Below are 27,969 nucleotides of genomic sequence, written 5' to 3'. Positions count from 1 at the left end.
TCATCAAGTGAAGTATTTCAAGTAATAACAGTGCTAATGTGGGTCACGTTTATTTGATGAAGTCATAAAGCCATGAAACAACCTACTATCAATCTAATCTGACCTGACTGGACAGTGAGAGGTTTACAGAGGGTTGCAGGCAGCTATGGCAGAGAAAACAGGTGAGAAGAATAAGAAGGCAAGTTTTGGGTAAATAGGTGAAATAGAGAATCAGAATTTTTAAAATAGTTTGAATAAAAATACATCTACAGACAGACAAAAGTTTTGTCCTGAGAGATCTCTGTGTTGTTGTGTATTATTATGAGGTCATCAGTAAAATGAGTGAGCCTGTAGATCAAAGTAAGTTTGAAGCAGTTAGAGATATCAAGTTTGATTGCCCAAACCGTGTTATTCAACTAATAATTTTTCATATCTTTTACTTTATGTTTTATGCATGTATTAGGGAGCAGGTTTTCCCCATAATTAAGAAAATTTGTTGATTAAGATTTTCTCTGTCCATTGAATTAAACAATTTCAGAATGACATTTTCCACATTGCTTTAGTACTTATTCTTTATTTTCTGGAAAATCTCTGTCTCAGTCTCTACCTCTCTGAATCTCTGTCTCTCTATCTCTTCTTCCCATTTCCTAGGAGATATTCTCATTTGAAGAGCCTGTTGACTACCATCTCCAAATATTTATATTAGCATTTGGAAAAAAATTAAAATCTATTTTTTATGACCAAATTTATTCATTTTCTGGACATATTGGAAAAATGTTACGTACTTCCTAAAAACTGCAATATTTGTTCTAAATAACAGCCCTCTAATATTACATATCAGAGTAAGAATGACAACTACAGAATACATCTTTTAAGACATATTTCATTACAGATTATACAAAAATCGTGATCAAATAAAGATATGCACTAAAGGAAACCATTTACGTCTATAAAATTAGCTTGAGAAATTCGCATCCATGACTTAGAAAAGTATTACAGATGCAGCTCTCTTAGAAACTTATATGTTCTTATTTGAAGATCTAACTCAGTTTACAAACCTGCCTCAGTGAATGCAATATGATGGGATTACAAGGTAAATACTATGTCATGATAATTCAACATACTTCAAGAATGTTATGAGAGAAGCTGTGCATATAGAAAAAAGGAAAGGAAAGGAAGCAAGCTTTGAATAGTCATTAAAATAAGACATTTTCAAATAAAAATTAATAATACATAAAAAGTTATCTGAAATTTAACATAAATATCAGTAACAAATGTATCTTTTGGATGCTAGGTTCATAAAGGCAATCACATGTGAAAGGTATCTTTTTTGAAAAGTAAATAACCTATGTTGTGCTGCAAAAAAAAAAAATGTGGTATTCCAAAAAGGCAAAAAAGAAAATACTTTTTCTTCTAATTCCCTTAAGAAAGGATAATTCTGGGGCACGCAACAGTACAGGGCGGCGATGGCAGCGGACGGGGACTGGCAGGATTTCTGTGATTTCCAGGAGCGATCTGAAGCCTCCTTGCCCAGGAGAACTGTAACGCCAGTCCCAGGAGGGGAAGGCGGCGGATTCCCGGCGCTGACCTGCTGCTTGGAAGAGAAGTTTGAGCCTGCGCGCAGAGCCCCAGAGCGGGGGCCAGGCAGCCCATCCCTGAGCGCAGCCTCTTGCAGGGGGATGAGATTTGGAACACCCTGAGAGAGTTATGGAAATGTAATGCCTGTGGACTGGAAGTCATCCCATTCCAAAACCTTGCACATGCTTACTCTGAACTTCTCAGAAAAAGGGATCAGTGACAGTTTGCTCTTGGAAACATCAGATGATGAGGACCTGAAAGAACAGCCGGACATGCATTCAATCATTGTCTCCTGCCTTGGCCACCCGCCCCTAAGCACTGTAGATCAGGTTAGTGAAGAAATCGAAGAAATATTGCAAGAATCATCGCACTTTCATCATCATCATTCATCAAAAGATGATGAAACTCCCATACAGTCAGATCAGCTTTCAATGCTTTTCCAGGAAACTCAAACCCTTAAGAGATCTAGTACACACATTTATGAAGTAAGAATAAAATGGCTTTCAGTGTTTGAATTAAATGAACTAATGGAAGAAATTGAGACCACCGTTAAGGATTACTCTGAAGAGCTGGTGCAGAAATCTTGGCCTGTGAGATGAACTCTAGTTTGAAAAGGAAGTGGAACATAGCTTTTATTTCTATTCTAATTGAAGTACAAAACACACAGAAGGAGCACTGTGTGGGTTTGAAGATATTCTGAATCCCCAGAAAAGCCATGTTCTTTAATCCTTATTCAATATTGCTGGGTGGAATCTTTTTTATTGTTTCCATGGAGCTGTGACCCACTGAATTGTGATTAGATGGTTTCCATGGAGCTATGTCTCCACCCATTCAAGGTAGGGTTGCTTACTGGAGCCCTTTAAAAGGGAATCATTTTGGAAAATGCTTAAGAACTAACAGATCCCACATAGCCAGAGACCTTTGGAAGTTGTTCTAGTTTGCTCGCTGCCAGAATGCTACACACCAGAGATGCATTGGCTTTTAATAAAAGGGGATTTATTTTGTCAGTTCCTCAGAGGAAAGGCAGCTTACTTTCAACTGAGGTTCTTTCTTACGTGGGAAGGCACAGGGTGGTCTCTGCTGGCCTTCTCTCCAGGCCTCTGGGTTCCAACAACTTTCCCCAGGGGTGATTTCTTTCTGCATCTCCAAAGGCCTGGACTGAGCTGCAAATGCTGAGATGAGGTATGCTAAGCTGCTTAGGCTGTGCTACCTTAGGCTCTCTCATTTAAGCACCAGCCAATTAAGTCAAACATCATTCATTGCAGCAGGCACACCTCCTAGCTGATTGCAGATGTAATTAGCAACAGATGTGGTTTACTACCATTGGCTCATGTCTGCAGCAACAGAACTAGGTGCCTTCACCTGGCCAAGTTGACAACTGAATCTAACTACCACAGAAGTAAAGAAGCAAAATGCTCCTGGGGGAGCATCATGAACTAAGAAGCCAGGAAAGAATGCCAGCAGACGTCACCATGTGTCATCCTAGCTGAGAGAGAAACTCTGAACTTCATCAGCCTTTCTTGCATGAAGGTAACCTCTTGCTGATGCCTTAATTTTGGACATTTTTAATGACTTGGAACTGTAAACTTGCAACTTAATAAATTACCCTTTTTAAAAGCCATTCCATTTCTGGTATATTGCATTCCGGCAGCTTTCAAACTAGAACAAGCACAAAGAAACAGCCAAAAAGAAAAAGAAGCTCAAAAATGGCAGCTCTCAGAATAATGAGACAGAGAGAAGTCATATGTTTGGCACATACCTGATGGTAGTCATTCCTTATGAGAAAAAAAGGACCACCATCTGTTGATGATCTTCAAGTATTAACAAAACTTTTCCATGCCATGAAGGAGGCTAGTGCAAGAGTTCCAAGCTTGTTGAATGATTATATACTGAAAATTCTGTGTCCCATATAGTGCAGCATTACTTTAGGGCCAGCTGTATCTTCCCTGGATGATAAACTAGATTTCCTATAACATTATTCTGAAAAATGGCTACCATTACTTTCCTGTTATTGGAAACTCAGCATACTTGAACTTGGGTTTGTGGCTTGGTATTAGCAGGTCACAACTACGTTATTTCTTTGTATTATAGAATCAAGAGAAATATGGTGCTATTTCAAATTCTAGACATGGATTTTGTTAACAATTATGAACTTTCCTCTAACTTAGTAGAATAAGGGGGAGTAATGATAAATATGCATGTACAGTTAATATTTTTCATTAATTGGCTTTATGCTCATTTGAGTTTGTATGGCTTTCTAGATCTCGAGTGCACTGAAGAACTAGATTAAAGCATTGAGAGATTTATACTACAGCTATTCTTCAGTGGTGGCAAGAACCTACCCTGATTTTTATAGGAGAATTTTCAGTATCACCTACCAGTATTGTTCAGAGAGACTAAAACCTAACAAGGTTGGTCTGTTCTTGAAGGGAAACCAGAATGTGCATTACTTCGGCTTAATATTTAGTGATCATCGAAACCATAGAAGGTGACTGACTGTATAGTCTCCGGATTGTCACCATTGTTCAAATTTTAACCGTTAAGTTGCCATTCACTTTCAGAATCTTGGGTTGTTTAACTTAGTTGAAATGTTTTGTGTCCTGTGTCTATGAAAAATGTATTTTAAAAGGAGCTAGTATCCTTTGATGTGCTCAAGAATTTGTATGCTGCAACATTGTCCATTTCCCATCATTACTGTGAACATTTTATTCATGCTGGTGTATTTCCCTAAGGTACTAATTCTAGAAACAGCTACCCTAGTATACATCACTAGCTAGAAAACACTTGCTTGTTCTAATCAAGTCAGTGTCATTTAATAAGTGTGAAAAAAAGGTTAATTCTAAAAATGATTCTTAAATTCTCAAGTAGAAGAAAAAAGTTAATTCTAAAAATGATTCTTAAATTTTCAAATAAAAAATTATCTTTGCTTTTGTTTGCTGCTGGTCATTTAGTCACCTAATGCAAAGTAGAGATTGAGTGGAAAAAGATCTCCGATGTGGATTGGAGAAACATGTTCTTTGTGTTCTTTGCAGGGGTGACTCAACTCTCCAAGTTAAACTGGAGGCTTGCATTATCTCTTTATAATTGATGTTGATCTCTCTTAGAAGTATGTTAGTATAAGTGATCATAATTTTCTGAAAATATCCAATTTAAATTCACTGATTTAAGAAAGAAAGAAAACTTTGAGACTTTAGTTGAAAAATTTGAAGGTAAAAACAATTGTATGTTAAAGAACTCCATTTTAAAAAGAAAACAGAGGTGAAGTATTTAAAAAATACTACCTAATGTACTATGCTTGATGATAATTGAATACCTGTCTCTTAGTGGGGTATTTGCTACCCTCTTCAGCAATTACAACATTAATTTACAACATGAATAGTTCAAAAAGGTGAATTCAGCACATGCATCTACTGCCTCATCTTTAGCACATTTCCATAGAATCAATATAAAATACAAGAAGTGGTGAAATGACTCGAAGACTAACATCAGGTGGCAGTGAATAAATGCGTTATTTTTAAAAAAGGTAAAATAAGCATAGAAGAAAATCACACTAGAGATATAAGCTGTTTTTTCCATTGGAGAAAGGGAGGCTCAGTGGCAACCAAAACAAAACAAATGGAGGTAGATAGAGAACCAATTTTCAGGGCAATCAATTAAAATTTGCATCCTTTACAGCAGAACAAGTCAGACCATTCAGCTTCTCAGAGCATGTGGAATGGTAAGCAGCAAAGACAATTAAACTCAGGACATTTAAACATAGAAAAAGATCTTCCTAGGTAAGGTGCACAGTTTAGACATTGGTCTAAATGCAAAAGCAGAGCTAAACTGTACATAACTGGATTTCACTTGCAGGCAATGAAGGAATAAAAAGGAAAGGCAGAGTGGGCCACAGTGGCTGACTGGCAGAGTTCTCGCTTGCCATGCCAGAAACCCAGGTTCGATTCCCAGTGACTGCCCACATGAAAAAAAAAAAAAAGGAAAATGCAGCTTAACTCCTGATGGAATTATACAACTCTCCCATGAAAAATTTTTCCTTAACTTTGATAATTATGAGGTGTGCCAGGCTGAAACTATTATGTACTCAAGAAAAGCCATGTTTTAATCCTGATCCAGTCTTTTAAGGACAGACCTATTGTTAAGGGTAGAAACCTTTGATTAGATTGTTCCCATGAGATAGACCCACTCAGTTATGGGTGTGGCCTTTTGATTAGATGGGGATGTGACTTCATCCATTCAAGGTAGGTCTTGATTAGTTTACTAGAGTTCTTTATACGGGGAAACATTTTGGAGTAACCTCAGATGCAAATGCCAACATAGACATTTGAAATGCAGAAACCCCAGGAGATTCCAGGAGCTGAGAGAATAGAAGCTAGACAGGAACCACTCCAACAGAGATGCAGACATTCAGAGGTGCTTGGAGTGTCCACAGAGAGAGCAGATGCCTAGACATGGATGTTTGGAGATGCCCAGAAGACATCACCACATGCCTTCCCATGAGATGCTAAGCAAGTCATTTCCCAGAGTTGTGTCCTGTAGGAGCTCAGTGAAGGCCCACAGAGAGGAAACCACTGGCATCAAAAGCTGGAAGCAATGGAACTGGAAACAAGGACTGGCATACACCAGCCATATGCTTCCTGTGTGACTTAGACTGGCCTTTTTTAAGTCAAGATATCTTTCTCTGGATGCTTTAGTTTAGACAGTTTTTACAGCCTGAGAACTATAAACTTGTAACTTAATAAATTCCCTTCTTAAAAGCTGTTCCAGTTCTGGTGTATTGCATTCTGCCAGTGGTTAGCAAATCAAAACAGATGCAGTTTTTCTGGGGTACACAACAACTTTAAACTAGCACATGAAGGCTCCTAGCAACCTGCCTGTTTTCTCCCAAAATGCTCCAGCTGGAATCTTACTTGTCATCATACATCAATCTCTTTAACAGAGTGGACAGGCCATCCTCCCGTCCAACACAAGGTTCCTGTTGAGCATATATATCCAAACAAATGCAGGGGAAAAACTCTAGGATAGGTTCATCAATTACTCTGTTCCTTCAAACATATGAAGTAAATGACCAAGAATCATGAAACATCTGATAGAAACCAACAGTATGGAAAAAGAGATGAACAAAGGGAAAATCGATCCCTAGGAAATGGAACTGAATAAAATGTAAAACAATTAGCAACAACAAAATTCTCAGAGAAGTTCAAGAAGTTCAAGTTTTGGTTTGTGGACTTCTCAGAGAAGTCCACAAACCAAAACAAAGCTAGAAGTGAAAGAAGAAATCATATTACCAAAAATAAAGGCCTTTAAAGTTAATGTATGTGTCAAAATTTGGTTTAGACCAAATTAGTATTCTAGAGGAAAAGATGATCAAACCTAAAATAAAAAACAAGAAAGACAATGTTTGAGTTGCTTATACCAGAAATGGATTGGGTTTTACAAGGGGATTTATTAAGTTCCGAGTAACAATTCAAAAGCCTGTGAAAATGTCCAAATTAAGGCATCAACAAGAGGATACCTTCACTCAAGAAGGGCCAATTGTATCTGGGGTTTCTCTGTCACATGGGAAGACACTGGCAATGTCTACAGTTCCTCTTTCTTAGCTTCTGGTTTCAGATGGCTCTCTCAGCTTCTAGCATCTCCTGGGACATTTCTTTCTGCATTTTCAAACATCTGTTTCTTGGTTTCATTTCTCTGCTCTCTGTTTTGGCTTTCATAAAGGACTCCATTTAGTGTATTAAGACTCACCTTGAATAAGTGGAGCCATATTTCCCTGGAAACAACCTAATCAAAAGGTCCACTCACAATTGAATGGGTCACATCTCCATGGAAACAACCTAATCAAAAGGTCCCACCCACAATGTATCTTCCTGCACAGGATTGGATTAGAAGAACATGGCTTTTATGGAGTACATAACAGTTTTAAACCAGCACAAACAAAAAGTTAGAATATATGAGTAAAAACAACACAGAGTACAGATCTAGGAGAGCCAAATCCATCTAATAGAAATTACATTAACGAGAGATTGGAGGAAAATCATCTATTTTGGTTTTCTAAAGCTGCAAAAATGTAATAAACCAGAAATGGTTCAGCTTTTTCAATGGGGATTTATTAGGTTACACACTTACAGTTCTAAGGCCATGATAGTGTCCAAATTAAGGCATCAAGAGTAAGATACCTTCTCTGAGGAAATACCACTGGCATCAGAGATTCTTCTGTCACATGGGAAGACATATGGCTGGCATCTGCTGGCCCTTTTCTCCTGGTTCTGGTTTCAATGGCTGTCTCCAAAATGTCTCTGGGAGTTTCTTTGTCTCTTATTTTCTACCAGGGCATTTTCATTCTAAGCTCTCTCTTGCTGTGAGCTCTCTTCTTAAAAGACTCCATTAAAGGGTTACGACCCACCTTGAATTGGGTGGGTCACATCTCCATAAACAACCTAATCAAAAGATCCCAGGCACAACAGATCTGCTCCACATGAATGGATTAAAAGAACATATTCTTTTCTTGGGTACCTAACAGATTCAAACCAGCACAGATGCCATGTGAAAAAAAAAAATTACCCTGAGCTGAAGATTAGAGTCTAATTAGAAAAGAAATACAGAAGGCATTAGTCTGGGGGAAATCACAGACACACTTCCTGGACATCTCCCAGCCCTTGCCTACCTGCTCCGCCCCTCCCCCAACCCCCCTACCCCCACCCCCACCCCACCCACCGGTCTTTTTCCATTATGTGCAAATGTTTCCATTCCACAGCCTTGGGGGAATGTTAGGTCTAGTGAAAGAGCCTGACCATAACTTAAACTCAGAATCTGAGAGTAAGCAGTACCTTCCAAGCACTAGGGCAGATTGCCCTTTCCACACATCATTAGTGGGTTGATTTACAGAATAAATTCCCAGAGATTCCAGACAAAGAGATTGAATCCAGGACTGAGGAACCCTGGAGGAAATGTTAAACTAAGGAACACAATAGCAGACATGGTTTTTAATCCCTATGCCTCCTGCCCAGGGAAGGGAGAATGCTCGCAGGACCTGGAATAGATTGGGCAGCTCTGAGGTTCTAGAAATTTAAATTTAATATTTATAAAATTTACAATCTATATTCCAATCTGCTCATATGTCGAAATAATATTCTTTGAGGCATTTTCTCCTCCATGATTAGATCCAGTGCAGGTCATGTATTGCATTTAATCATCATTCTCTCTTTAGTCTTTTTTTTAAATTGTGAAACATATACAACATGCAAAATAACTTTGCCATTGCAACCATTCCCAGCACAAAATTCAGTGGAATAATCACATTCCCAGAGTTGTGGTGCCCTCATGTGATGTTATTTTATCTCATCACCTCGTGAGGACAGTCATGGGTAATGGTGGAATGCACAGGCTTGTCTTACATCAACTCTATGTTTTATCAGCTGTGTGACCCTGGACAGGTCCAAAGCTCTGTTTCCTCATCTGTGAAAAGCACGTAAGTAAATTAGAATTTGTATATATAGCACATAATTAAGTATTAAATAATAAATGGAATCTCTTATTATTCCTGAGGCATAATAAATTGAGATGAACTATTTTAGCTAGACTATGTCCCAACACCACATTGGGGGAGAAGGGCATCACTCAAATTATTAGTCATTGAAATCAACTCTCAACATCCAAGGACTAAGGTTGTCAATAGGATGCAAAAAAGTATATTCTTCATTTTCGGTTGTTCAAATGGTGAAACTATTTGGATAGAACATACTGCAGTCAATGTTTTTTCTTACTTTTAGAAAATGATGAGCATAGAAAAAATATTAATCCCAGGAATCTCTTTTATCTCTGATCTTGAATTAAATATAGTAGAGAAAAATAAAATAATTCATGATGATTTGCACTCTAAAAAGTACATAATTTCGTATGTATACAAACCTATCCATGTCCCTATACCTGTCATTGAGGATTAGCAAATTGGGGTGTGGAAAGCAATATATCTCAATTAAAAGTATATGCTCTACCTAGGACTCTATGCTCTGTCATTAAATATGTGCTGTTGGGATAACTGGAAACCAAAAGAGTGACAAATTGTAAAAATATTTTCTAAAAATTAATGGCAACACATTGTGAATATCATTTACATCACTGAATTAAATATTTGAATATTGAAATTTTAGTTTGTACAGTTTGCTAGAATAGAAATTTAAAAACATAGTACAGTGCAATAGGAACAGTGGGCTCTACTGGAAATGATGGACTATATTTAATAGTAAATTTATAGTATTCTTTCACCAGTTGTAACAAAGTTACCAAACGAATACAGGTGTTGATAGTAGGACTATTAAAAGCAAAGTCCGTATTTTGCATGATTTTTTTTAAACTTACAACTTCTCCAACAGAAAAAATATATGTTTTAAAAATTACAAACGTAACACAAGACACAAGACAGAAACTCCCTGTGGACATTATTTTTTTTATTTTTGAAAACAGTTGTACATCAATAAAATATCACATTATGCTACAATTAGATCATTTACAGTTTTCTGCAAATTAAACATGTTGCTTACCCTGTTCAAGTAAAGAATAATTATGAATACATTTAACTTAACATCATATTCCCAAAAGTAACAATTTAAAGCTAATTTTAAATTCCAAATGTAAGCCTTAAATCATCTAATAGATGTAAACCTTAAAACAACTAATCATCTCAAAAGTATATAAAATCTTCAAATAATAATTTCTATTTGTTGAGTTCATACCACCCTATTGTTAAGCACTATGCTAGCTGACTCTGTTTATTTCTTCTAGTCTTCACAACAGCTGACATTTTACGGTTGAGGAAATGAGCTGAGAGAGGGTAAATAATTTGCCCAAAGTCAATAGCTTGCAAATGCTTAAACTGGGATTGGGTTGCTCTTTCCCATGCATCTATGGGCAAGGATTAAGTTTCCCATGAAAAATTACCAGTGCATGGACTTCTTGTTTTCGAAGTTTATTTAAATGATGCTTCTTATAAAAGACTCATAAGGGGGTGCAAGGGTCATACAGTGGTAGAATTCTCGCCTGCCATGTGGGCCACCCAGGTTAGATTCCCCGCCCACGCACTTCTCAAACAAACAAGCAAAACAGACAAATGAAAAAAAAAACCAAACAAACATTCAGCAAATGGTGTTGCAATTAGGGGATACTCACGTGGAAAAAGAAGGAATGTGACCCCTGCCATACAGCATACAGAAAAAAAAACTGGTATATACCAAAACTTAGAAATTCAGTGAATAACTGAATTTGCACCTTTTAGTAACTAATGTACTTTAAAAATATAATAATGATTATCATGCTCGAATATCACATAAGAAATGCAATGTTCTTTTAAAGCTGGTCTTTGTTTTCCTGGTTTCATATTTAATTTGTTGATATGAGAAAAGGCATATATAATTTTCAGAAATGGGATGGTCTCCTCATAATAGACTTTGGGAATAAATGAGAAGCAAAACAAAATTTATTCTTTAAAAATACCTTGTCAAGTAAAAAAAAATCTTATCAAACTATTAAAACCATCAACTTTATTCTCTAATAACAAAGTTGAAACGATGCCATTTCACCTGTCAGAGGAATAGAGATTACAGAATTTGTCAATACTCGGTATTGGAGAGGAAAATTGTCCCTCTCATTCACTAATGATAAGATTATTACTGGGAACAGACTTTCTAGAAGATAATTTACAGTATCTATCTAAAATTGAAATGTATTTACCCTTTGCATCAGCAATTCCATTTCATCCTGGCTAAAGGGTACCAAATTATATATGCACATGGATGTTGCTGACAGAGGGGGAAAATCTTCAAAAAATGAAATGCCCATCGATATGCATTTCCTAAAATATAGTCATACAGTGGAGAACTATATAGACAGCAAAAAAGATGTACTGATATGGATAGTCACAAAATATATGTTGTCATGTGGGAACAGCAAGCGGTAGAAAATTATGGACATCATAAGCCTAATTGTGTTGATACAGATACACATTTGTTTCCATGTTCCTAGGATACCTCTTGAATTATACCTAAGAAACTATAACCAGGAGTTATCCCAGTCTAGAGTAAAGGGACAGGGACTTTTAATTTTCCACTATGTAGCTTTGAATCATTTTACCATAAGCACCAGTGACTTTGTAAGAATGAAAAAGATTTTAAATAAACTTAATATAAATTATTATAAAATTGTTTCAATTTAAAAAATATTGAATTAAAACATGTGTAATAATAATTTACTCATTTTTGATTGCTGTTTCAGCTTCACATTTATTCACATATTAAATAAAACTTATAAATGAAGAAATAAGATTTCTAACAAGTAAAACATTTTCCTTTTCCTCACAAGAAATTAGGGGACAACAAAGAGTTTGTTTAAGATCTTAGCAACTTTATACCACAATCAGAGAGTACATAGAGGATGGTGGATTGGCATATTCTAAACAGTACCACTACTTTGTGGCTTCATATCTTTTTGCTTCTGAAAAAGAAATCTGAAGCAAGGGAGAGCTAGAAGGAGGCGATAACATTTATGCTGATCAAACCACATAGGAGATTCAAGCAGCTCCTTGTGCCTGCATCAGAAGTTCTTTTCAATCCTGTGCAAATTAGAGTCCTCAATGGAACTAGGAAAAGCAAGCAATTCTAGTTCTTCTCCCTTATCTCTCCCCTACTTTTTTCCTCTCCTTTCCTATCTTTCTGTGTCCTTTCCCTCCCTCTCTCCATAAGCAGAGGAAAAGGAGAAATATCCAGGTTCCTTAAATTCTGTTGATAAAAGCTTTCAATTTCAAATTCTTCACCACACCATGATAAATTAAAGTATCATTAAAATGCAATATTGAAGTGTGATGTCATTAATATGGCGATGTAAGACATCCCTGAAGAAACCTCCCTAGAGATTTAACAAACAAAAAAACATACCCCATGTGCTTAGATTTCTGGAGGACGGGAGGGTCTGGATAAGGACTCCCACAATCACTGAATCAAAGACAAAGGAAACTATCATGTAGGAAATTTCCATTCTAGACACATTGTTCCATGACACTCCACCTTGCTCAGTCCTGGCAGCTTGGGAGTTGCTTAGATGCAGCAGCTCAGGTCCTTCCCACCATGAACAGAGACTCTAGAGCCACTCACAGCAGCAAGTTGAAAACCATGCATATCCAAGCAAAGGGTCCCAAAAAGAAACTGCAAGGGAAATAAGTAAATATATTGACACAAATGAAAGTGAAAACACAGTATGTCAAATCTGGTGGGATGTAGTGAAGGCAGTATTAAGAGGGAAATTTATAGCTTTAAACGCTTTCATTAAAAAAGAAGAAAAAGCTAAAATCAAATAACTATACAACAGTAGCAACTAGAAAAAGAATAGCAAACTAAACCCAAAGCAAGTAGAAAGGAAAGAAATAACAAAGATTTGGGAAAAAAAATCGATAAAATTGAGGATAAAAAATTAGAATTAACACAATCAAAAGTTGATTCTTAAAAAAGTTTAATCAAATTAATAAACCTTTAGCAAGATTGACAAAGAGAGAAAAAGAGATGAAATTAGAGGGGGGAGTTTACTACTGACCCCATAGAAATAAAAAATGATCATAAGAGGATAGTATGAACAACTGTATGCCAAAAATTAGACTACCTATATGAAATGTACAAACTCCTAGAAACTCATGAACAAAATACACTGATTTTAGAAGAACTAGAAGACCTCAACAGACAAATTTCATGTGATTGAATCGGTCATTAAAAAGAACCCAAAAAAGAAAAGCCCAGAACCAGATGGCATCATAAGTGAATTTGACCAACCATTCCAAGAAGAATTAGTACCAATCCTGCTCAAACTTTTCAAAAAAACATTGAAGAAGAAGGAAAAAGAAGGAACACTATCTAACTCATTCTATGAGGCTCACATCACTCTAATACCAAAGGTACTACAAGAAAAGAAAATTACAGACCAGTTTGTCTACTGATTATAGTTGGAAAAATCCTCAACAAAATTCTTGCAAATATGATCCAACAGCACATCAAAAGAAACATGCACTATGATCAAATGGGTTTTATCCATTTGATATTTATTTATTCAAGGATGGTTCAATCTAAGAACATCATGTACTATAATATATCACATCAACAAAACAAAACAAAACTACACGATTATCCCTATGCAGAAAAGGCATTTGAAAAAATTCAGCTCCGTTTTCTTTTTCTTTCTTTTTTTTGGGGAGCGTGTGGGTGCGGTGCATGGTCTGGAAATCAAATCTGGGTCTCCTGCATGGAAGGCAAACATTCTACCACTGAACCACCCATGTAACTGGTCAGCATCCTTCTTTAGAGGGGGGAGTTTACTACCGACCCCATAGAAATAAAAAATGATCATAAGAGGATAGTATGAACAACTGTATGCCAAAAATTAGACTACCTATATGAAATGTAGGTAAAACACTTAGGAAAACACTTAGGAAAATAAGAATAGAAGGAAACATCCTCAATATGATAAAGGACATATATGAACACCTCACAGTTAACATCATACTCAATGGTAAAGCACTGAATGCTTTACCTCTAAGATCTCAAACAAGACAAAGATGCCCACTATCACTACTGTTATTCAACATTGTACTTGAAGTTCTAGTCCAAGAGCAGTTCGGTAAGGAAAATAAATAAAACACATCCAAATTGGAAAGGAGGATCTCAAACTGTCACTATTTGCTGATGACATGGTACAAAATATACATAATGTGTATATATTATAGTTACATATATATATATAATAAATATAAAGTCCTGAAAAATCCACAACAAAGCTTCTAGAGCTAATATCCGAATTCAGCAAAGTGGTGGGATACAAAATCAACACACAAAATATCAGTAGTGTTTCTACACACTAGTAATAAGAAAGCTGTGGAAGAAATCATGAAATAAATTCCATTTACAAGAGCAACTAGAAGAATAAAATATCTAAGAATGAATTTAGCCAAGGATATAAATGGCTTATACACAGAAAACTACAAAACACTATTCGAAGAAATCAAAGAAGACCTAAGAAAATGGAAGGAGCTTCCTTGTGGTGGATTGGATGACTAAATATCATTAATATGTTGATTCTGCCCAAAATGATATACAAATTCAATGCAATCCCACTTAAAATTCCAATAGTCTACTTTGCATAAACGAAAAAGCCAAATATGAAATTTATTTGGAAGGGTAAGGGCCCCTGAAAAAAACAAAAACATCTTGAAAAAGAAGAACAAGTTAGAGCATTCACACTACCTGATTTCAAAGCACATTACAAAGCTCCCATGGTCACAACACATGGTAGTGGCACCAAGATAGATATATAGACCAATGGAATCAAATCGAGAGATCAGAAATAGACCCTCACCTCTACGACCAGTTGATTTTTGAGAAGACTGCAAGTCCACTCAATTTGGAAAGAATAGTCTCTTCAATATATAGTGTGGGCAGAACTGGATATCCATCTGAAAAAGAATGAAAGAGGACCCCTATCTCATACCTTATACAAAAAAATTAACTCAAAATGTATCAAAGACCTAAATATAAGAGCCAGAACCTTAAAACTCCTGGAAGAAAATGTGGGTAGCAGCTTTAGGATCTTGTGTTAGGCAAGCACAAGCAAAAAAGAAAAATAGATGAATGGGATCTCCTCAAAATAAAAACTTTTTGCATCAAAGAACTTTGTTATGAGAGTGAAAAGGTACATTACTCAGTAGGATAAAATATTTGGAAACCACAAATCCAATAAGGGTTTAATATACAGAATATGTAAGAAATTCTATGACTCAACAATAAAAAGAAAAACAACCCAATTTAAAAGTGGGCAAAAGCCTTAAATAGATATTTCTGCAAAGACAACACACAATTTCTTAAAAATCACGTGAAAATATGTGCAACATCATTAACTATTAGGGAAATGCAATTCAAAAGCACAATGAGATATTTTACACACTCTAGAATGGCTACTATTTTCAAAAAAAAAAAAACAAAGCAAAACAGAAATAGGAACACTCATTCATTGCTGGTGAGCAGGTAAAATAGTGCAGCTGCTGTGGAAGACAGTTTGGCAGCTCCTTAGGAAGCCAAATTTAGGATTACCACATGACTTGGTAATTCCACTATTAGGTACATACCCAGAAAAATTGAAAGTAGGGAATCAAACAGATATTTTCACAGCAATGTTCATAGTGCCATTATTTATAATTTCCAAAAGAAGGAAGTAGTCCTAGTGTCCATCAACTGATGGATGGATGAACAATATGTGGTGTCTACATACAATGGAATATTATCCAGCTGTATAAAGGAATGAAGTCTTGATTCATACAACAATATGGATGATTTGAGGATATTATGCTGAATGAAATGAGCAGGCACAAAAGGACAAATATTCTTTGATCTTACTGTTATAAAATAATTATAATAAGTAAACTCAAAGTTGGAGTGTAAAACATAGGTTACCACGGGATAGAGTTGGAGTAGAGAAGGGGATGCTGGTGCTTAATTTGTACAGAGTTTCTATTTAGGTTGACTAGTAAAGGGTTGGAAATTGATGATGGTGATGGTAGCACATTATTGTAAGTGAAAGTAATAGTGCTTAATTATGTATGCAAATGTGGTTCAAAGGGGAAGTTTTGGGTCATGTATTTTACTAGAACGAAAATTAGAAGGTAAAACATGAGTGTATATAACAGTGAATCCTATTGTGGATGTTGGACTGTGGTTAATAGTACAAGAATGCTCTTTCATGGATTATAACAAATATATGACACCAATACAAGTTGTTAATAGTAGGGAGGTATATGGGACAAACACACCTAACGTAAAGTTTAGACTATAATTAATAGTACTATTTTAATACTCTTTTCTCAATTGTAACAAAGTTATGCACTAATGTAAAGTGTCAATAATAGAGGGAGTATATGGGAACACTGTATTTTACATAATTTTTCTGTAAATCTATAGCTTCTCTAAAAATAATAATAATTATTATAGGCCTTTTCGCAGCTCTCTGTATTGGGTGTTAAAAATGAGGTGAACCATGTAAATTGCTTCACACAGTGTCTAAAACAAAATCTTTCAATAAATGCTGGTTATGACTTAAAAAAAATAGTACTATTATTAAAAAATGCTAGCCTCAATTTAACAAATTTTCCACACCAATGCAAGGTGGTATGATAGTGTATGAGAATTTTGTGTTTTATGCATGATTCTTGTATAAAATCACAACTTCTGTAATACGTTATTTAAATGTCCCATTATCATGCCCGGAATGACTGTGTTGAAACAACCCTTGCAGTCATGCTGAACTTCTATCATACTAGTTGTCCCAGTATATTGTAATTGTCTATTTTCAGTGTTTTTCTTCTTCAGTTAAATATTAGCTCACTGATGGCAAGAAGCATACCCTTCATCTTGAACCTGATTCTGAGTCTGGTGGAGAATAACCACTCAATAAATTCTATGTGATGCTATGATAGATGTGAAGGTTTGAGAGAATGGGTGCTTAGATATAAGCTGTTTAAGGTACACATGATTAAATTAGAGGATCTAGAAAGTAAAGAAAATTACAAGACTTTATATACATATTATAAATCCTGAAGACTTACAAAAACCTTGTACAAAAATTGACAGGATAGTCATTTATAAAATTGATCATATAAAACTCACTGGAACAAGTTACTAGGATAAAAAAAACTAAAAGCTATAGATTCTATGCTCAAGGTAGTCTGGTGCACTTAAAATCTTACATTTTAAACGGATCATATTCTCACCTTCATATTTTCTTGACATTTTTATTACAAATTACTTGTATAAAGCTGTTTATTTGCAGAAAAATGATTTATTCAAACCCTTTCTTTTTTTCTCAAAAAAGCTAGGCCTACAAGTATTTTTGATCTTTCGTTCAGTCTTTGATAAAATCAGGAAGATACCAGGTGCCTCTTCGTTCTATATATTCATTCACAGCATTTGAAATATTTGCTACAGGGTCACAGTGATTAGAAAATATGAATTAGATATCATCTTATGAAAGAAATTCTATACTATGTTAATCAAAATTCTACTTTTGACTTTAAAAAGCAACATGTAGCAATAATGGATTTAGTGATAACATTATCCTACTGATGATTTTTGAAAATTGAAGATATAATTCAAGGTCATCTGTTTACTGATCAATACTTTCAAGTTCAAATTTATCATAAGAAAATGATCATTCCTAAAAAAATACTATTTTTGACCATGGGTTTTGATTCACATTTCAAATATGAAACTTTAAGGACATAGGTATCACTTGACTGAAAAACTCAATTATTTAATATAAAAGTTAAAAAACATCCAAACGTAAAGTACAGAGGTAAGAAATTTAATAAGAACTGAACTTGTACTTGAATGATATAAATCATGGCTATGTTTTTCCACTTAGAATACTCATAGCCCTCTTGGGCCTTGTTAGTTGTGGAAATAGCTTTACAACTGCCTTCCAGAAACTCACTGAAATTTATCCGAGGAGCACATGGAAACTTTGTGGCTCGTGTGGTGGTCAATGAAATGTTGCAGGAAGGTGTCCCATGACCACGGGTTACTGAGTCTACAGAGGCTTCTATACAAATATCTTTAGCGACACACACACTAATATCTTTGATGTTTTTTATATCACCTTTCTTGATAAAAGTGGTGCCAGTGTAACAGCTGCAACGAAATTTTTCGGAAAATTTCTGCAGGTCTTCAAATGTAGGTTTCCCCTGTACTGTGAACTTTCCATCTTTCCCTATTTGAATAACAAAGTTCTTTGGGTTCAGGTGAAGATAATCATTTGAATTCCACTGTTTCCTTACACATACTCCTTGTTCTTGGCAAAGCACTTGGCTACACATTTTGGCTGCCAAGGTGATGTTGATTAAGTAAGGATTCAGGAGAGTCTTCATATAATTGTCAAGGGTCGTGCAAGCTTGCTGTGAAAATGCAACAAATTATAAGGTCAGAACATCAATATGTGAATCAATTCACTGCAATAAGCAATTTTTAAGGAAAAAAACATAGATGCAGCGAAAGGTAGAGAACATATTTATCATTTTTACATTTTATCCTTTACCATTCCAATTGTGTATGGGTTTTAAAAATATTTCTATGTAAACTTCACATGCCATTTCACTACTAACTGATTGGCTGAGGCTTAATATACCCTAGATTTGTGTTTCCTCAATAGTCCACAAACTAATCAGGGAACGCAGGATGGTACAGGGGCTACAAAATGAACTCAGCCCTGATTGGAGTCTCAGCTCCATCAATGATGAGCTGTATGACCTTGGGAGTTTCTCAAACTTTCTAAGTCCTAATTTCTTACATGGATGACACTGGGAAAATTAATTACTCTGCCTAAGCTTCAGCTTCATCATGGGTAATAGTAACATAATTATAGCACCTACCTCATAGGACTGTTTTGAAGATCAAAAGGTACACTGTATATTAAAGTGTATAACACAGACTCTAGCATGTAATCAGTATCTCTCAGTAAGTAATAAACAAATATAATAAGCATTGTATTTATCAGGCAAGTTCAAACAGTTTTGGAAAGAGTGTTTTTAAAATTACTAGCTCAAAACAATTAAACATGTTCACCTAAGAATTCTTTATAATAAATATTAAGTGTAGTTCAAGTTATGGTTCAATTATGATTCTCTTTCAAAACATATTTATTTGGCAGAGTATGAGTGGTGAGTAGCTCAAATGATTCATCTTAAGGCTGATTGATAGTTCTGTTGGGTGAACTGATTGACCTAGTTCTTCAGCAGGCCAAAGGAAGCAGTGATGGAAGGTCAGCAGACAAAAGACAAGGAATTTTGGCATCTCACACTTGAACCTATTCCTTTGTACCTTTCTTAGGATGATGTCATCTGTGGGAGACAGAATAATGCCCTCCAAAATATCCATGCTCTCATCCCCTAGAATCTGTGAATATATTACCTTATATGGCAAAAGGGATTTGCATATGTGAGTAGGGGGATGTACCCTAACATGAAGATTATCCTGAGTTATCAGGTGGGCTCAGTCTAATAGCATGGGTTCTTAAAAGCAGAGACTCCCAGATGGGTTAGAAAGAGGAGATAGAAGAAGATAGAGAAGAGATTCAAAGCATGAGAGAGACACAATCTGCCATTTCTGGCTTTAAAGATAGAGGAAAGGAACCACAAGCCAAGCAATGCTAGTGACATGGAGAAGAAATAGCCTTTCAGTGACAACCAGCAGATAAACACAGATCTCAGTGCTACAACCATAAGAAAATGAATTCTGCCAACAACCAAATGAGGAAGGATAAAGGATTCTTTCCTAAAAAGTAACATAGCCTAGCCTAAATCTTGATTATAGCCCAGTGAGACTCATGTCAGACTCCTGACTTAGAGAACTGTAAGTTAAAAAATTGTGTTATTCAAGTTGTTAATTATGTGGTAATTTTTTTGACAGCAATGGAAAATCAACGTATCATCCCCCTTCTTAACTCTCCTATGGCTTTCCATGAGGTATAAAATAAAATTCAACTTCTTACTTGACTTTTATTCAGCCTGACATAGCATGACTCTTCCTTTTCCTTGTACAACTCTCACTCACTCACTATATCTCAGATGTAGTGGTTGTATCATACCTATGGCAGGTTTCATTTCACACTTTCAGGACCCCTGCTCTTAGTTTTCCCTTTGCTTGGAATGGTCTCTCCTTTTTTGTTTTTGATGTAATTTGGTTTTGTCTTTTTAGGCAGATATCAGCTTTGTTAGACAATGACCTTATTAGATAACTTCTCTGTCCACTTTCTCAGTTCTTGCTGTTTCAAGCTGCATAGCACTTATTATACCAAATGTCTACCTCAGTTATGTGTTGTTTTTATTTCTCCAACTTTAATGTAAACTCCTTGAGTTCATGGACATTGTTAGCCTTCTTCAGCACTCTATCCCCAGTGCCAAAGATATTTGAGAATGTATACCAAGAGCTTAGATGACAATATAGTTGCCACTTCAGCTGCCCGGAGGTAAGGGTTAGACAAAATGGTAAGTAAAGGGTTAAATGGGTTTAAGAATCATCAGCCAACATAAGATATACTCTATGAAAGAGCTATCATTTGACTTCCCAAATACAAAGCCAGGTTCACAAAATTTGCTGATTTCCTTTGTATAAATACTCCTAGCTTGGCTGATTTCAAGTTATCAATCTGACATTACTGAGTGCAGAATTGGGAAACAAGTACTCTTGTTTAACATAAGATATACTCTATGAAAGATCTATCATTTGACTTCCCAAATACAAAGCCAGGTTCACAAAATTTGCTGATTTCCTTTGTATAAATACTCCTAGCTTGGCTGATTTCAAGTTATCAATCTGACATTACTGAGTGCAGAATTGGGAAACAAGTACTCCACATTACAGGGTATGGTAGCTGGTAGCACAGTATAGAATAGCACGATATTGCACATTGTTTCTACTGCATAAATGCAATTGATATAAATATCAATTTATATCCACAGCATGGATAAAAATAAAATGGAAAATAATAAGTGATGCTTTTCCAGTATTTATTACCTTTGTTCTAAATATAATTTAATTTTTCATTTTCAGTCATTGCATTTTTAATAATGACTGTGTTTAACAATCAGCTCCAAAATCCCTGAAAATTTAACAATCATTTTATGCATGCTAAGGCCAGGAGGAGCTGGCTTCAGCCCAATTCTTGATAAAATGACATCGAAAGGAAGGAAATGTTTTGCATACATTTGAAAACAATTGTTCTTTAGTTAATTCCCATGACTGCAAGTAAACATGTAATTACCAATTTCTCAAGTTGTCAATGAATTAGAGGAAACATGACAAATAATCCATGATTTTATTGATTACAAATGACAGAAAAAAGTAGGACCAAAATTAGAACCAGCAATCAAAGTGATCATAAACTGAGAAAAAGAGCAGAAATATTTAGAATAGAGTCCCACACAGAACAATTCCATGGCAGGGAGGGACATTAATTAGAAAATAGTCAAATGTGGGAGAAGGATTGTCACTGTGTGAATGACACTGAAGATGAATTGGGGATCATGGTAGAAGAACGTGAACCTAAGAGAAAAGTGTCATTAAAAAGTAAGCATTAAAAAGAAAAAAAAACAAGCATTTTACATCACTGTCTAATTGTGAAAACCTTGTGACTGACACCCCTTTATCCAGTGTATGGGCAAATGAATAAGAAAATAAAGACAAAAATAAATAAATAATGGGAGGGAGAATGAGGGTATGGGATATTCTGGGTGTTCTTTTTATTTTCATTTTTTTGGAATAATGAAAATGTTCTTAAATTGGTTGTGGTGATGAATGCACAACTGTATGCTGATACTGTGAGCCATCGATTGTATACTTTGCATGATTATCTGGTATGTGACTATATCTCAATAAAATTGCATTTAAAAACCCATAGGACTTTACAACATGAACATTGAACCCTAATGTAAATTTTGTTCTATATTTAATAAAGAGTGCAATTTTAATAATATACTTTCATGAATTTAAAAAAAAAAACAAGTATGACACCTGAATGATCATATATGTTACACTCATTAGGTAAAGCCTGATTCATTCCACAACTAGAGAAAGAGTGGAGTTTTCACTTTTCAAAATAAAAAAAGGCATATGGAGAATGTATAAATGGTCCACAGTAGAATTAATAGGACACATGCAAAAGGAGCTTATGGCTTTAGGAAAGCAACAAAAAAGGGGGGTATACTTGGGAGGAACATACTTATACTTTTTAAAGAACTTTTTTATGACATATATAAGATTTTCCCAAGGGACATACACTTTTCTCAGTATTTACATTTTCTGTTATTTCTTCTCATTGGTGGTCAAATCATGGAAAACAGAATTATAACAAATAGACAGGAAGGACTCAGGCTACATCGAAAAATTTTCATAAATCTGACTGCTATGAAATACTTTTAAATAAAGTAAGAGTAACACTACTCTGCCTGAAGGAAAGGAGATTAATATGACTTTTATTAATCCCAAGATTTCGTCTGGTCTTACAGTATAAAGCTTATTTTTCATAGGTCTTAAGATAGGATTCCTGCCTCATGAACTTTATTAGTCTCCATGGCACATGAGTCTCTAATATTTCCACATCTATCACAGAAGGAAAATTTTAACTCCAATTCAGCAGTGTTTGTGTAACAGCTTTACTCTTGCACCAAATCAAGTGGATTTGAAGAAGTGGTGGAAGAGACCTGATATGAAGAATTAAACAGATGTAAATAAAGGAAGAGAGAAAGGTAATAGGTCAAAGGGTGAAAGGTCTTTGAAGTAAAGAAATGTATTATGAGAGAATGAATACAATTCATACTATACATAGACAATTTTTCCCAAAGAAAAAGAGCTTTGCTTAAAATTTTACTTGAAAGTGATGGTACTAAAAATAAACTGTGAAGAAAAGAAGGATTTCTTTTTCCTTTCCCTTAAGGAAGTTTTGGCCAGTTTTGTGTGCACTGAGTGATATTTTCAAAATTCTACTTCTGATTGCCCCCATTCCTCTCTCAACCCAGCTCCCACCAAAGGATTTCTCCTGTCTTTCCCATGTCAATGGCAACACTTTCAAGCCAAAATCCTAGTAGTCACCTCAATCACTTCACTTATCCTACTCGACATCCATTCCTTGGCCAATACTTCTATCCCTAAAAAAGGACTATTTTCATAATTCATATTCATTCAAACACTTACCAGCACCACCTTGGGTAACCCTGTGGTCCATGCGATCACCTGCCTTTCATCCCTCCCCTTACTCTTGTGCTCCTACAATCTAATTTCACCTCAGCTAAGTGATTATTCTAACATTTAGTTAAGAATTACCATTCTCTTCTCAAAACCCTCAAATGGCTTCCCATCTCAAAGTTAAAGGCCACATTGCTTATGGATCCTTACATCTGATTCTCTGCTCTCTCACCAACCACAACTCATACCAGACTCTCCGTAACAATGAGTGTTCAACAAGTCAGGCATTAGGAAATGTTTTCTGTAAAGGTCCATGCACTAAATACTCTAAGTTTTATGAACCATATAGTCTCTCATATAACGTCTCAACTTTGTCTTTGTAGTGCAACAACCTCCATAGACTCATACCTAGATGTATGGACATGACTATGCTCTCACCAACTTCTGTTATTATTAATTACTGGTTAATAATGTGTTCTAGTTACTTGCATTACATCAGTAATAAAACAGGCCAACATCCCTAGCCTCCTGGAGCTCATATTATAGCAGTGGGAGACACTGAGCATCATCATGTAAGTGGTGGTTAGGTACTGTAAAGAAAGAAAAAGTTCACCAAGGCAGAGGAGATGATGCTACAGGGAGGAGTTACAATTCTAATAGGGTGCTCAGAGTAGACCTCTTGGAAATGTCTTTGCATCTTTGCCATCCATGCAGTTACCTGGGGGAGAGTGAGCATTCTAGGCTGAGGGAACAGCAAGTACACCACCTGAGGCAGCGTTTCAATAAATTTTGTACACACTGAAACTTTAATTTTACATACTTTTCACACATTATGAAATGTCTTCTTTTCCTCAGACACTTAAAATTATTAGAACCATTCTTAGCTCATGAGCTGTACAAAACAGATCATAGAACAGATTTGGTTTATGAATTTAGTTTGATGATTTCTGCAAAAAACGTCCTTGGATGATCAAGTGAATGAATGGATAAATGTAATAGGTGTTCAGTAAATTTCAATTATTCTCACTGAATTTGTTTTCTCCCTGAAAAACACACACAGTATTTCCTACCTTAAAACATGACCGCAGAAATGTAAGAAAATTTGATTCAAGCAGTATTAATTGAGCTCCTCCTATGTGCCAAGTATGGTACTTATTTTCTTATTCAATATCTCAAAATATTAAAGGCAGAAATGTTTTCATCTGTTTTCTATCAATTCAACTTACCCTACTGCTGGTTAAATTGAGGCTTCCCCATATTATAGTTCCAGAGGCACCCAGTGCAACACTTTCGCCAATTGTACTCACAAGGTCATCCTGGCAAATGTGATAGAGTTAGCAGGTAGGCATAAATGAAAGTATTATATGGAGGAAAATAGCCCCTAAGCATGCTGACCGAATAATAACAATAATTTAAACATTTTCTCAAGCACCCAAGCATGCTGACTGAATAATAATAACTTAAGCATTTTCTCACAATTTATCCCTACCTTTTACACAGCTATTGCACACATTAAAAAATGCAGACTTAGATTATTGATTTAAATACTCCTTTTGATGAGAGCAGGCCATGGGAGGGGAGGGCTGGGTTAATACACTGGCCATGGGTGTTAAATTTGATGTGATTACATTAAAAAAGAAAGCATATTCTTATTTTTCTTTTAGATAATGACATAGAGATATATGCATACACATTTCTAAATGATATTAAAAGTTTTGAAGTTCCCTTCAAAACTGGTGTTAAATTCCACTTAGCACCATTTGTGGATACTGTTTTATAGCGCTCATACATTGACTAACTTACCTGAGTAAGGTATCTGGAAGTCATATCAGTAAGAACTGGGCGGGTATATGCAAAAACTGGAACTGGACTTTTAATATTAGGTGCTTGAGAAACCCGAACAGCTTCTTGAACACGATTACGGGCAAAGAGAACAGCTTGTGGAGTAGATTGTAGATGACGATTCAAATAAATTGATGGAAAAAGGGCTGTGCTTTCATTCCACAGCCAACCAAGCTCATCATTTCTTTTATATTCTATATCAGGGCAATCTCCAGTGTATCCAGGTTTATTATAATTATGGTTGTAGCAATCCGGAAAAAGATAATAACCCCACAAGTAATTTGGCCGAAGTGACTTTCCTAGCCTTAAAGTGTCTAACATGAATTGCTTTCCTTTCTTTTCAAACTCTTCCTTGGCTATCTTAGTGGCCTCTCCAATATTAAGTAGTGGATTTTGTTTCAGAACCAAACTAATAGACATATTCTTGTAAATATCTTTAGGTTTCCAGTTCCTTGCCCAGGTGGGCCTCCAGTTTTCCCAGTCGATGACAGCCAAGCCCACGTGGCCAGTTGGCACATTCTGGGAAATGTCATTTGCAGCTTTGTGCAAATGTCCATCTAAGGATCCCTTCTGGGGGATTCCTCCATTCTCACTTGCGCCTGTCACTTCATTTATATGAGGATAGTAGCCAAGTCTATCAGCATAAAATAATGCAATATCATGCCTGTCAGCATCTTTTCGAGGGCTTCCTATTAAGGGGAAGAGGCTCATGTCTAGTGATATGTTAAACTTATCAGCACAGAGTTCAGTAGGGGCATTCCAGGCCAAGATGAAAGGAAAATTTGGAACAAGAGGTGGTGCTCTGAAATTCAAAGCCAGACAACATGGAATCAGAAGGAAAGTGAACACTGCTTGGACTGCTCTTTTGAACCCAAGGAAGAGGATGTGCTTGAAACTTAGCACTGCCATTGCAAGGAGCAATTGGTATAGATGTCGCTTCTTTCTTCCTAAACACTTTAATTTATCCAGTATTTGATACTAGATATAAGCACAGGAAAAGGTAGTGGAATGTAGCCACTCTGATGGACAAAGTATAGTGACCATGTCACATTCAAATATTCTTGCTTCTTATTTCAGTAGTGTTTTGCAACTAAAAAAAAACACAGAATATATTGTTTGTTATACTGCATTTCTGTATCAGAAAATGTATGTTTTAACAAGTTCTCAATTTTAAGTACAGTGTAGATGGGAGGACCTACCCCAGCAGTTGAATCAATAAAATTATTTCTTTTTATATATGATACAAATTCTATTATAACTAATATTTTTCTTGTCCTCCAAATAATTACTGAGCCTTTATAGGGGTTAATGCAGATATTTTTCTTATTGCCTTTCTACATGTGCAGAACACTGCACCAAACTGCAAATTAGGAAAAGATTAAAAAAGAAATTTTGATTCTATCATCTTATTCTTTTTTGTTGCTTCTTGAAATAGCACCACATAGTGGTCAACCAAATATTTAAAACAGCCCCTCAGAATTGTGAAATCTCAATTTTTTTTTCTTTTACTTTTCTTTCTTTCTTTTTTTGAAAGGGGCAGGTAAGGTAGGTGTCAAAACTCACTCCTGCCAGAGGTAATAAGCCAAAAGTTTGCTGGAAACTATTGCTTCAATCACTATATCCTTCCCAGGGGAAAAGTTTAAACGTCCTTTTGGATATTGTTCCATCAAATCATATGATAATGTGCACTCATAGTAAAAGTTTATAGAAATGCTTGCTGTTCTATATCTTCCTCTGCAAGGATTGATTCTGCTCTGGTTTATAATAAAAGCAAAATATAAATTTTGGCCTTTCTATCATTGTTAATACATGAGATTTTGTTGTCATTATGATTGTCACAATGTGAAGAGTTACAGCAAACTTTTGGTGCATTAAAATCTCCTGGTCCTGACCCAAGGAATTAAACTGTGTACCATTTAACATTTATTACTGGCAAAACTTACCTATAAGAAAGCATATTTAAATGATCTGTGACTCTAAGAGGAAATTAGAATCTTTCTCTTTCATTAGATTAGTGGTATACAGCTATGTGAAGACACAATGGGAATTATGCCACCGTTCCCAGGAATACACATCCTTACCTTGACAAATTTTCCATTCATTCCCATCCATGAAAAAAATAAATAACCCTAAAGATAACTCCATAGTCAAAAAAAAAAAATCTTAAGAACCAGTGAAGTTTCACATTTTTGAAGATACTGAATTTTTCCCTAACATTAACAACATGTAATGGGGCTAAAGATTTTTATAGTTTAAAGCCTTATGGACTTTCTTGCTCAGGATTAGAAATTCTTGGCCTAAAGTAATATTGTGAGGGGAAAAAAAATCATTGCTTCCATGGCAGTCTCACAAACTACCAACACCAATGTCTGACCTCCATTAAGTGGGAGAAGTAAATTGAATTTGAGAAAGAATCCAATTTCCCTATATCTCAGAGAAAGGATGGGCTAAACTTACTGAAACAATAGCACTCAAATCTAATTTCTAAGCTATCTTACCTAAAAAAATATGGGACAGAATATGCCTATTGGGAAGATCTTTACCCACAAGTCTTCAGAAAAGAATGGACGCTTTTGTCTTTGATAAATGTGAGCTTACTTTTTAAAATGTTTCAAATAATAAGGTTGGTGACATATAAACACACAAACTACCTTCCCTGACTCAAGAAGATACAGGAGCTCATGACAAACCAGCAACTAGTTACAGAGATTGGATCAGTAACCCAAAACCTCCCAACAAAGAAAGCCCAAGGTAAGAGAGCTTCACACAGAAGATTGTTCATTTCATCTAGGTTGTTTAATTTGTACACATACAATTGTTC

The 27,969-nt window shown here is 35.6% G+C and overlaps 1 protein-coding gene and 1 pseudogene across 2 annotated transcripts in view; one reads left to right on the top strand and one right to left on the bottom strand.

Annotated features, from left to right (window-relative positions):
- Positions 1 to 1,445: 1,445 nt before the first annotated feature.
- On the top strand, positions 1,446 to 3,470 carry LOC143681602 (fasciculation and elongation protein zeta-2 pseudogene; annotated as a pseudogene).
- Positions 3,471 to 17,857: 14,387 nt separating this feature from the next.
- LOC143651410 (hyaluronidase PH-20-like) overlaps positions 17,858 to 27,969 on the bottom strand; it is a 31,350-nt gene continuing 21,238 nt past the window's right edge. For both annotated transcript variants that reach the window (XM_077122337.1, XM_077122320.1), the window contains 3 exons: positions 25,110 to 26,238; positions 24,533 to 24,622; positions 17,858 to 18,523 (listed from right to left, as the gene is read on the bottom strand). In XM_077122337.1, the coding sequence (XP_076978452.1) occupies positions 17,876 to 18,523; positions 24,533 to 24,622; positions 25,110 to 26,057 (1,686 nt within the window). In that variant the 5' untranslated portion in view covers positions 26,058 to 26,238 and the 3' untranslated portion in view covers positions 17,858 to 17,875. The remainder of the gene's footprint in view (positions 18,524 to 24,532; positions 24,623 to 25,109; positions 26,239 to 27,969) is intronic.

The sequence above is a fragment of the Tamandua tetradactyla genome, chromosome 1, assembly GCF_023851605.1.
Source record: "Tamandua tetradactyla isolate mTamTet1 chromosome 1, mTamTet1.pri, whole genome shotgun sequence".
In the NCBI taxonomy this organism is placed as follows: domain Eukaryota; kingdom Metazoa; phylum Chordata; class Mammalia; order Pilosa; family Myrmecophagidae; genus Tamandua; species Tamandua tetradactyla.
This window is presented reverse-complemented; position numbering and strand designations above follow the sequence as displayed.